Source organism: Conger conger, chromosome 2 (genome assembly GCF_963514075.1).
Source record: "Conger conger chromosome 2, fConCon1.1, whole genome shotgun sequence".
Taxonomy (NCBI): Eukaryota; Metazoa; Chordata; class Actinopteri; order Anguilliformes; family Congridae; genus Conger; species Conger conger.
Window position 1 is genome coordinate 20,360,503 of NC_083761.1, and position 12,376 is coordinate 20,372,878.

General features: G+C 43.7%; 1 protein-coding gene across 1 annotated transcript; it reads left to right on the top strand.

The window, feature by feature from the left end:
* Positions 1–220: 220 nt before the first annotated feature.
* Positions 221–11,061, top strand: LOC133115379 (aspartate aminotransferase, cytoplasmic-like). The gene is made up of 9 exons (XM_061225262.1): positions 221–435; positions 2,770–2,951; positions 3,407–3,530; positions 4,878–4,990; positions 6,079–6,183; positions 6,461–6,611; positions 7,302–7,467; positions 8,917–9,059; positions 9,831–11,061. Exons 1-9 carry the CDS (start codon positions 327–329, stop codon positions 9,968–9,970), a joined length of 1,233 nt encoding a protein of 410 aa, XP_061081246.1. The 5' UTR covers positions 221–326; the 3' UTR covers positions 9,971–11,061.
* Positions 11,062–12,376: the final 1,315 nt, after the last annotated feature.

A 12,376-nucleotide genomic window follows, 5' to 3' on the forward strand; every position in this document is an offset into this window, starting at 1 on the left:
AGTTATTATATAAACACAAGGTCACTGCAATAGACTGTAAAAACTAGTGAGAGCTATGCACACTCGCTTGTCAGTCACTAACAGATACTTTTGGATGTATTAGCCATGTACGGTTTGTCCACGGTCCTAGCTCACCTTTGACCTTTATAAATGCGAAACTAGATTGGCCCGCGCTGAATGTTGTAGCGGTCGGTGAGCGCTTATTGGTTGACGTGTGACAGCCTATTCGACATTGTCCAAAACGTAGTTGAAGGTGAAAGTCGTCCCAACCACCAGTTCCAGCTTACTTTCGTGCTTGCGCTCCGGTTTTGGACAAGGTTGTCATCATGTCAGTGTTCAACGAAGTACCACAGGCCGCTCCAGTGGCTGTCTTTAAACTGACTGCAGATTTCCGAGAGGACAAAGATCCTAATAAAGTTAATCTGGGAGTCGGAGGTAAGAATCACGTAGCACTTCAGTCGGAAAGCTCATTGATTTATTGGCTTCTGCACAAATCTGCATTAGTTCATTTAACTAGCTACCTACTAAATGGTTAATTCATTTGTTGAGAACAATACGTTAATCATAACCTAATAACACTGCTCATGAGTAATGTTGTGCTTAACTTGTTAGCCACCTGTAAGAACGTATAGTTTAGGTTAAGTTAATTACTGGGACGTTTTGTCCCGGTCAGAAGTAATTTTATAGCACGTTAACTATTAGTTGGTAGTCGCGCTTTATTAGCTAATTAGTCAGTTTCTTCTTTGTCGGCATCTTTTTATTTCTTCAGAAAATTATGTTGGCTTTCACCGTCTAACTGAATTGCTTTTATTTCATTCTTAACTCAAATTCAGATTTGTAGTTTCATTTTGTGATCAATGTCAGCATCTGACCTTTTCAGAATAGCTATAGCTAGCTGGTTAGATATTACAAATGTGTAGAATACGACTTTAAGTTAATTTTAGAAGTCACGGGTGTGTGGAGTTAGTTAGGTTCACCCAATGTCTTATTCATCGCAAGGCTGTTCTTGACAATGTTCCATCATCACGATTTGATAAGTTAAAGAAATGATGCTTCGCTTTGAGTGCACCTAAATTCAATAATAATTGTGGTATTTTATGATACGTTTCATTGCAACAATGTTCCGCTTTTCGGGGTCTTGCAGCAGCGCTTTGACTCGCCACAATTTCAAACGTGCTTAGCTTTTGGAGACATGACTGCAGTCCTGCACCATAGATGTGAAGGAACCCAGACTAAACGCACTGATATCCTAATTTAAACGAGAGGGCAAAGGATGGCTCGTGAGCAAATTAGAGTGAGCATCTGGGGAACTTTATCTGTACCAGTTTAACTGTACGACTGTGAGATGTTTCCATACTCGGGTGAGGCACTGCAGCGACATGGTTCAGTTGGCCTCTGGTCTGTGTGTAGACGCCAGCCAAGTTAGGACAGCGGGTGATATGAGAGAAGGGCGCTCTGATGTCCTTGGCGTGTCAGATTATGTTTTAATGTTGCGAGAGCATTGCTGCATTGCCAGGAGAGGAGGAGTTAAAAAAAGAAGAAAAGAAAAGCCTTAAACATGCAATTATCACATGCCTTCCTGTGCGTCCTTCAGAAGCTGTTGCCAAATAAACACACTGTCCTTTTTTTGTAATGAACAGATCAAGTTGCTGCATATTCCTGAGCTTGTGAACTTTCTTGTGATCCTCACATTGCTCCAGAGGCCAGATGCATGCAAAGTTTATTCAGTGCTATAACTTTAAAGGTACAATAGGTAAGATTCTTGTGTTAAAACATTGTTACAAGACCATTGTAAATCCCTTCCTACCATTGAAAGTGGCTCACTGACATGTTGACTCACCCTCTGTCTGTGTTTATAGTCTTTAAATTCGGGTTTCAAACTATGCAGTTGACGGGCAGGCACTCTGCACAAAAGCATACAACTGTACAATAATTCAAGCTGATTGGTTGAAATTTAGAAACAGCCAATGGTGTTTCAATGTCAGCGTGTTCACAGAGAAGGGGTGGGATAAACAGTGTTGTGGTTTGAGCGTGTTTGTTGCTGCATTTACTGTCTTTGTCCATTAGAAGTTGGAAATTACCTTTTGTACCTTTCAAAGAAAGAACAGGAAGAAAAAAAGGCCTTATTTCACCAGCCCCAGTAAGACCCCTGCCCATATAGCAGCTATGGGACTGACTGAAGCAAAGTAAACTGACACCGAGACATTGCCGCCAACATGGCTGTGGATTGGCTAAGCAGTTTTTCAATGAACCACATTGACCTTCACATAACAGGAAACTTTACCCAGTGTGGCCTTTCACTATGAATGACATACATTACCATGTCACAGTGCTGTGCCGCTTGTAACTTTGTTCCTGTGCCGGCTGCCAGTTTGTTTTTCAGGCATTTTCACTGGTCAAGAGATGTTTGAGTACAATCATACTATGTAGTCCCACATACCAGGCATATATAATTTTTCTCCTCAGAGTCACAAGCCACAGTTGCCAATTGTGCTTCCGCTAGTACTAAATTAGCAAGTTAAGCTGTGAGAAGCCGTTCACTTCCACTTGACTATAACTTGCTTGCGCTACATCATGCTTGATCTTGAAGGGGAGTTGTCCTATACATGATTTTGGGGGCATCAGACGTGAACTGTTCTCATTAGGAAAATTATACTGGGTCTTTCCAGGTTCATGTTTTAAGTTCTTGGCTGTTGTTACTGGAACTGTAGCCTCAGATAAGGTAACTGGTTGATATGGTGTGAACTCAAGCCCTTCCATTGTCTTCAGCGTACAGGACTGATGACAACCAGCCATGGGTTCTGCCGGTGGTGAAGAAAGTGGAGCGGATGATCGTGGAGAACCAGAACCTCAATCACGAGTACCTGCCCATCCTGGGCCTGCCCGAATTCCGCTCCAGCGCCTCCAAGATCGCTCTGGGGGAAGACAGCCCCGCCATCCTGGAAAACAGGGTAGAGTTTTGCACTAACACTCTTTTTGGGGCTGGAGGGGTTGGTCATTCATTGAAATTCATTTTAATACCATTAGCTTACCGTCCCTGTGGAAATCGAGACTCTTGTCCATCCCTGAAAGGTCTGAGGGGAGATGTTCCTTTAATGGGCAGCGGTTGTACACTTGTTCAGCGGAGTTGGTCCTTTCTCACTCAGACCATTTTATTTATTTCAATGCAGCTTGTTTTTTTGGCATGGCAGAAACCGTGTTAAAGACGAACTGAAATGGAAGATATTGCAGAAGCTAGTGCTGCTTTATGATGTGTATGCGAGTGTAACGGCTCTTTTGGGGGGGGATTGGATCATGGAAATATTGGAAATGTAGATATTGAGGTCGTTATTCTAATAAGAACTAAGTTTATGCATGTTGCCCTGTGTCTCTGTTAGTGATGGTTGCGTTCTTCCTCTCTCTGTAGGTTGGAGGTGTGCAGGCACTCGGAGGGACCGGGGCACTGAAGATAGGAGCGGAGTTCCTGCGCCGTTGGTACAACGGCCAGAATAACACCGCCACCCCGGTGTACGTCTCCTCGCCAACATGGGGTGAGCTTGGTTGTCATAGGGTACTGTCTGGGGCTCTGTCGGAATGTCAGAGTCTGCCCTTTTGGGAATTCTAGCTAACGGTGCTGTCTGGTGGCAACAGTCACAACTTCAATTCACCAGCCTGAACCTGAAGTGTGTACCAGTTCAGAGCCCATCAAGTTAATATTATCTACATGCGAGAACAAAATTTAAGTTTCATTTTGCAGTTCACTGTACTTATAAAACAGTTTTGACTCATAAGTTGAATTTAACATTGAATTAAAAACTTTCAGTGCATAGTTTCAGTCATGCCTGTACATTTTCTGGTGCCTTTTTTAAAAGGTTGTAATTCCTTCTGTTACAACTACAGCTTCTGGAAAATCAACATGGAGGCTACATTATCATAGTATATATTGGGTGGTTGAAGGTTGGGTCCATTTGGTATGGCCGTGCTCTCATTGTTTTCAAAACTATTGAAAATGATGAGAGATTGCTTCTGTGTAAAATAAAGGCACCTTCTTGGCCCCTGTTCATATCCCACTCACTGCAACTGGGCGGTGTGTTAACCTGGCCTGTATTTTGGGAGGAGAGATCCAATTTGAGAATAATGTATTCATGTTGTTATTTTGAGCCCTGAAGGCGATCTATGACTAAAATGGAACGTTCCGGAGTTGCGGGACAGTCTGCCTACCTTCTGCCTGCTCTTGTTTGGCATCAAGTTTCATTGCCGTATGTTTCTAGTCCTTCAAAGAACGCTCATGGGGATTTCAAGGATTTCAGGAAGAAATGTATTGCATACTTTCTCCCCTTGGTCTATTACTATTATTTGGATTCAGATTCTACTACCTAAATCTTCCCACCTAAAGCTCAGCCTCTAAATGGACTTTTGGAACATACTGTGTCACAGGGCATACGTGATTGCAAAAATAATGTATCCCAGATTGATTTGTTTTTAAAAGTGGTATATTAAGTGTTTTCAAATGAATGGGAGGCACACTCTTTTCATAAATGGCAAGTACTTTGTGAGCTTGTTTTAATGCTGCTCTTTGCTAACTGGAGTGAAATGATTGTACAATCGTCATTGTTTTAGGAAAGAGAATCTCTAGCAATGTTCAAAACATTGAAACTTTCATCCTCAGTTCTAGAGAATGAATGCTTTTAACTTTGCCATCTTGCTATATGGCTGTTCCCCACTGAACTTTTGAAACAGAAATTTACCATTCATTATGTGATTTACGTACCATGAATAAACTCTTCATTCTATGTGATGTATAAATCTCTTTCAAAAGGATAGTATAGTAGTATACTAGTATAGTAACAGTAGAACGTGTGGTTGTATTCACTGTTCCGTCCCTGCTGTACTTTCAGAAAATCACAATGGTGTCTTCGCTGATGCCGGCTTCAAGGATATCCGGCCCTACAGGTACTGGGATGCTGAGAAACGTGGACTGGCATTGGCAGCCTACCTGGAAGACCTGGAGGTGAGGGAAGGAGCGTAGTTAGTCAATGAGGAATGAAGAGAATGAGTGAGTGTGTGAGGGAGCAGGTTAAGTGGTAAATGCACTGCATCCAAAGTGGTTTAGCCATGAAAGGCACCAACCAGTTTGTCAAGAGCAAATGCAGGTTAGGTGTCTTGCTCAGGGACACTTCAACACACCCAGGGCAGGGGAATGAGCCGGCAACCCTCCGACTGCCAGACGACCGGTCTTGCCTCCTAACGAAATTGGAGACTGAGATCGACAAGGGGAACAAGGTCCTTACAAACATGCCCTTAACTTTTGCCTGCATTCATTTGGCAGGTGCTCTGATCCAGTGTAACCAGTGTAGTAGTAATTATAATAATAATAATAATAATAATACAACCTGTAATAATTATAAAATGGTGCATATAGGGAGAATAACATAGTAGATGCTGAAATGTGTAGAAGCACAATTGAAACCAAGCATCATTCGATAAATGTACGGAAATAAAACTGCCATTTTAAGGTCTCATACTTGATGTCACTGATACTGCAAACATATTATTATCATGGACTACAATGAAGCGCTCTGAGATGTCCTCTCTTTGACTTCACCGGAAGATTGAAACCAGATACTGTCATCCTGTAATGCGAGCATTACTGCACAGTCCAAGCTATTTTAGGTTTCACGTCCATTTTAGCATACCAGTCTCCCACAGATTGAATCCTGAATCTAAATAAATATCACCTGAATATTGTGGCCATTGTTCTGCAGTTCTATAAGACAATCAGCAGGGAGGTTGTTCCAAGCATGTTGGAGCACTTGCCACAGTTCTTCTGCAGACTTTGGTTGGCTCCTTGCTTCTGATGTATGTAAAATGTAAAAAGTAGTCAATTGCTTACAGTAATGTTACTTTTTAAAATTACAATACAAAAATGTCTATGTACAATTAAATATTTTGGAAAATGAATATTTGGAAATGTCAAATGTGTTCTTTTATACTAACACACAAAAAAAGATCTATATTTTATATTTTATATTTTATTTATATACATAACTTTTTCCTATACATAGTAATACTATTTCTTTTCTTTCCCTGTATTTCTAGAACGCCCCGGAACGTTCCATCTTTGTGGTGCACGCCTGCGCTCACAACCCCACAGGCACTGACCCGAGGCCAGAAGAGTGGCAGAAGATCGCAGAGGTCATGAAGGTGAGGGTGGGGTCAGAGGTCACCTACGAGAACGTACAACCTGGCAGATGCATACATTCTTGCACATTCAGTATGTGACGATATTGCACCCTTTGTTTCCTCTTACATTGTCATTGTATAATGTTTGGAAAAACGCTGTCTCGTTACTGCACCTGCTCTCCACATTGTCTCCACTTGTAATTCCACAGAGGTTGGGTTTTTCCTTTTGCTTGTCACCCTCTTACCCTCACACTGTTCCACCTCTCCCTCCCTCTCTTTTCTCCATTTCTCCCTCCAGCGCAGGAACCATTTTGTCTTCTTCGACTCGGCGTACCAGGGCTTTGCCTCCGGGAGCCTGGCGAAGGACGCCTGGGCCGTGCGCTACTTTGTGTCCCAGGGCTTCGAGCTCTTCTGCGCTCAGTCCTTCTCCAAGAACTTCGGTCTTTACAGTGAGTCTCTTACCCCATGAAGGCTGTATGTTGGTGACTGGAAGCCAGATGGTCTACATTCCGATCTGATCCAACCAGAGTGTCTCCAGATGCAGTTGGAAACAAGATGTGGACAATTTAAAACCGTATTCCATTTCTTGCATTTAGACCACAATCTTGAAATGCGATGGTTTTGCATTAAATCTGATATGTCACCTAAAATGATTCCGCAGTGTGACTGCTGTCCTACAGTCTCTAAATGAGCTGGGTTCTGAAGTATTATGTCATTTTTATACAATTATTATATAAAAGTTGACGCTGTAATTAAAAACAACACCCTCATTCAACTGGTTGTTCCACTGTAGGGATTCAGGTTAAGTGCAATGCTTGAGCGCACATCAGCTGCAGCCTGCCCAGGACCAGCTGTGGATCTGAGCTCTGTGTGCTTTCCTTTCTTTTTTTTAAAGATATTTTTTAGGCCTTTTTCAGCTTTATTGGACAGTATATAGTATAGAGAGACAGGAAGAGTGGGAGCGACAGAGAGGGGAAGACATGCAACAAATGTCGGACGGTCGGATTCAAACCGCCGACGTCGCGGCTCGCAATGAGCATGCGGTCAGTGCTCTACAGGCTGCGCCACCGAGACACCCGTGCTTTCCTTTCTTTACCAGTAATTTTTCAGAGGTCCTAAAGCTCGCCGTTCTTTCACAGATGAGAGGGTGGGGAACCTCACCATCGTTGCCAAGGACGGTGAGAACCTGACCCGGGTCCTGTCCCAGATGGAGAAGATCGTCAGAACCACCTGGTCCAACCCCCCCTCGCAGGGAGCCCGCCTGGTGGCCATCACTCTGACCACCCCCGAGCTGTTCGCCGATTGGTACGGTTCGCCTTCTTCCGCCTTCTTCCGCCTCGTACTGCCACCTGGTGAATTTGTGTTCCTGTGTTCACCACACAGCTCTCTGCATGTCTAATCCTGGTGTCCAGGCCCTGAAGACCTGTTCGGTCCTCAGGCTGAGAACTGCTGGTTTTCCACCTTCCCTTTACCTGGTGTGAAGACAAGTTAATTACTCGAGACCTGGGGAGGGTTTGGATCTGAGGGCCAGATTTGATTAACCTTGCCCTCTAGTTAATCCAGGGGTGCACATTTCATGGCTGAACAATTTCAGGATTTAGTGCCAACTTCAGCTCTTAATTATTTAATTAGTTCAATCATATCTTCATCTGACACTTGTATAAGCTATAGCCACCGACTACAAATATGTCCTAAAGACTAAACTGTGCTCAAGTACAGGAGTGAACCAACATAGTGTGTAGTGTTGCCTTGCCATAAAACTAAAACTAAGATAACTGGTTGGAGCAAAAATCAGCCCGCACCCCTCCAGTACCGGAGTTGTGCACGTATGAGTTAAGCTTTCTAAACTGGTGTTACATTCAAGGATGTGTCCTGAGGTTCCCTATGTCCCATTATGCGCAAGCTAGGCTGCCAACCCTGTTACTGTCACTTGGCACGCCGGTTTTTACTAATCAGCAGCTCAACCAGATTTCTAACTGTGGAATGAGGTGTGCTTTGCTAGGGTCAGAGTGGCAACCTTTCAGTATGGTAAATCTCCTGGAACCGGTTTGGGTGGCCCTGTGTTATAGGATTCAGCTGGGCTGGGCTGGCTTGTATAGTCTTACTTTGAACGAAAGGGTATTTTGTTGCATGGCTGTGTTGCATATTCATGTTGAGTTGGTGAATGATTTGTATTGTGTGGAGCTTAGTTGTTGTGTATGGATGGTGTTTGTTTTGTTGCTTTGTGCTATATCATAGAGCTGAACTTGGACTCACCATTCTTGCTTCCAATTCATGACATGATATGACATGTCATGTCATAACTTGGCTGACTTGGCTATAGATATCTGTTGCTTTGTCTCTTATCTGACCTGTGTTCCGTAGTTGTTCAATGACCTTTGGCATGCACTTTGGATAAAAGTGTCACTTACAGCGTCATGTACAGTTTTTCTCAGCGATTTAATGCACCCGACAGAAAGGGCTTAAGCCAACTGTCCAATTACTTTTGGTCCCCTGAAATGGAGGGACTTTGTATAAAAAGGGATGCAATTCCTACATGGATAGCCCAATATGGACGTAAATAAAAGGTGACGATCTAGTCTGCACTTAAACCTAATTTCTCCAATGTGCTGGAGTATAGAGCCAAAAGAACAGAAAATGGACAACTGTGCAAATACATACGGACTGCACTGTTAATGACTGACTGGGCTGGGTTGCATTGTGTAGTTCTATCGGGTTGGGGTCTATGCTCTGAGCTGTTCCTCTTTTTGGCAGGCAGGGCAATGTGAAGACCATGGCGGACAGGGTGCTGCTGATGAGGGCAGAGCTGAAGGCCAAGCTGCAGGCATTGGGCACCCCAGGAACCTGGGACCACATCACCAACCAGATCGGCATGTTCAGCTTCACCGGCCTCAACCGTACGTCTCCCCCCACCGCGTAGAGCTGAGGTGGAAAATTCAGGTTCAGAAAGTAAAAGTCCTCCACAGTATTTTGTTCACCAAAATGTAGTAATTAGAGCTTTAGAATTGGGTGAAAATTTGAATTTACTAATTAGTTAACTAATTTAGAACTATTTAGTGAACTCATTAGTGAAGCTGGCTGAGTTTATGGGTGGAAGAAACACATGGCAGGACCTTTTTTTTTTTGCTTTCTGACTCCTTGACTTTCCACCTCTGTTGTAGAGCCACAGCCACGCTGTGCCCACCTTGCACTCACATCACATCACACCTCACCTCAACTCTTGTCTTGCTGTGTAGACTACAGGCTCTTGGAATGAACATGGAGGTTATTTCACAAAGCGGCTATCCTGCGGAAAAAATATCTATTTGCAGACAATTACTTTCTTTTGTCAAAATCAGTGGTCCTAACTCCTGGTCCTGGAGAGCTGAAGGGCATGCTGGTTTTTGTCGTTACTCAGTTGTAACAACAAACCTCACCTGGTTTCTTGGGTCTGAATGGGTTGCTGATATTAAGGCGAAAACAAAAACCAGCACTGTCCAGGACCTGGAGGGACGTGGTCTATTCTGTAAAAGATGTACCATTCGCTTCCTTTGTTAATGTCCACCCTTTGCTTTTTTTCCTTAGTTGTAGAACCTTCCTTCCTGTAGTTTGTTTAAAAGAAAGTTGTCTTGTGTTATGTTATAATGTACCAATGTGAAACTGTGTGCTCTCTCACTTTCTCCTTGCAGCCAAACAGGTAGAATACATGATCAAGCAGAAGCACGTCTACCTGATGGCCAGCGGTCGCATCAACATGTGCGGCCTGACGACGAAGAACATCGACTACGTAGCCCAGTCCATCCACGAGGCCGTCACCAAGGTCCAATAAGGGCCCGTCTGTAGCAGCCCCTCACTCTGGCCCCCGCCCGTGCACTAGCGATGGGGGCCTGAGGCTTCATGGACCCAATCACCATTATCTGTGAGGGCACAGTCACTTTTCAGCGCATTGTTGTAGTCTCTGTCTGACCTTAGACAGCGTGGTCTCCAAACCTGGTTCTGGAGAGCTACTAGGTCTGCTAGTTTAAAATCGGCACCTTTGTTGAGACCCAGGTAACCAGGTGAGGTAAGTTAACTGTAATCAACTGCTCTAATTAAGTGTAGAGTAACAACTAGAACCAGCAGACCTTTCAGCTCAACAGTACCAGGGTTGGAGACCACTGGTATCCAGTAACCACTCATCGGGTTAATGAAGTCTCACTCTCCCACCACAGAAGTATGTCCTGAACCAGGAGGGGCTGTTGATAGGAGTCGGTGCTCGATGCGTCATGTCTCTTTTCACCCATTTTATTAATTTCAGCTAATTTCAGTATTTTTAAAATTTTTTATTTGTACCCACCTGTAAGTTTCAGGCCATTAAATGAGCACATAGATCAGGAGGGTGTCAAACTGTAATCCTGGAGGGCTGCAGTGTCTGCAGGTATTTGTAGTTTCCGTTCAATCAGCAGCCAATTAAGGCCGTGGGAACAAGATGTGTGGATTAATTTCCCATAACCTTCTTTTGCCAGTTGCCGGAACCTTGAATGACTTGCTGGTGCTGAAACGCACAAAATACCAGCAGACACTGTGGCCATCCAAGTCAGGAGTCTGAAACCTGGGTTATGGCATGTCTGTAATCCACGTGGCCCCAAGGCCTTTCTCAAACTAGTTATGGCTCTAGTGAGTTGGGCTCGTCTTTAGAAAAGCTAGAAAACTACCTTGCCCTACCCCTCTTGATGAAAGTGTGATTTTTCAGTTGTCGGTTTTAAACGGTTTTAAGCACAATGGTCCCTGTTATGTAACTATTTTCAGATTGTACTGACTACCATTTCAAATACACATTTTGCTGCTTCATCTCATCTGTAACGGTAAATGTTTAATCACCAAGCCTTAAAAAAGCTTAATTTAATAAACCATTAGGTGGCTGCAGGTCACTTAATTGAGCATTGTGGGAAATGAAATCATTTCAATGTGAAAACTTGTGACACTTACTGATGTTGAATGCATGAATGTACATGGTGAGCTGGAAAGGTTTAGTTACAATTTCATGTCCCTGTCCTGGTCAATAAGTTCTGAAAGTTGATTTTTAACTAAGGAATTCACAATTCTCGCTTTCAGATTTTTATAAACCTTTTCTGTTATTCTTGCTTTTTCGGCTGTCCCTGGTGTTCTTGATCGGAATTTGCAATCCCGTCACTGCAACGTTCTCGTGAGTTCGGCAGTGCGCAGCCCAGAAACGCAGCAGCCTGCTTAAGCTGTTTCTCACTCTGCAGTCTACATCCTGTGTTGCACTGCCATTGGTTGGTTCACAGCAGAACACTGTACTTGCTATGCAGATGGTGCAGGTACAGTAGGCGCAATGCACCGAGTCACCCAAAGGGGTCGCCATTGCTCAATGAAGCGGGCATTATGCTGCTGTGTCAGGTTAATGACCTTGAAATACTCCCATGCAGGCAGCCTTGGTCATGCTCTGATTCTGCTGTGGGTGGCATTGGAACATTGTTATAGTGCTTTATATGCCACCAAGTCTAAACTGATATCATGTCTGAAACAAGACTACATTCAGGCTACATTCTTCCAATTGATATATTGAGGATGGAAAAACTGGAAATGTACAATATACATGAATTGATATATAGATATATATTATAGACGTATCTAGGCATGTGGATCCCCAGCACCTTAAAGCTCCAGCTTGCCCTTTTAAAAAATTACGGTATTTTGCAGTTTCGTAGGAACATTTTCTGATGTATGACCACGGCCATCTGTGAAACGGTTCTCCGCTCATTACAATCAAATGAAATTCAATGTTTCAATCATGTATGACTGAAAGCAAGCCGACTAAAATAATAAAATGTCATTGTATCCTATCCCATTTTGTCTCCCATGCTGACTCCCCCGGTCGGGAGAGCACCTGTGATGTCATTGTAATTGGGAGTTGCCTGCTGCTATGGTGAGAACTCAGGCCGGCCACCGTGTGGTTCTCCCGGGACGAGTGAATGCCCATGTTGAATGGTCCATCTGCACTGCTGCCAGTGCTCTCAATTAACCCAAACTGAAAGTCTTTATGGCACATTGGCAGACAACATTCAGCAGTACAGTGCGCTCAGTGCTGTCATTTAGCAGTACAGTGCTAGCAGTGGTAATGATGTGCCAAAGCCTATTGTTTGTCTTTCTTCCTCTCAGCCTCATAATGGCTTCCTTGACTTTCATTGACCCAGCACTCGTCTTCGTGTTGATAAACACCAATAACAAAGGC

What these genes read in the sequence shown, in the direction of transcription:
- LOC133115379 (XM_061225262.1), top strand. Translation starts at nt 327, where the DNA reads ATGTCAGTGTTCAACGAAGTACCACAGGCCGCTCCAGTGGCTGTCTTT. An exon ending in AGTTAATCTGGGAGTCGGAG is followed by an intron (nt 436 to 2,769) that starts GTAAGAATCACG and finishes CATTGTCTTCAG; the next exon opens with CGTACAGGACTGATGACAAC. An exon ending in CCCGAGCTGTTCGCCGATTG is followed by an intron (nt 7,468 to 8,916) that starts GTACGGTTCGCC and finishes TCTTTTTGGCAG; the next exon opens with GCAGGGCAATGTGAAGACCA.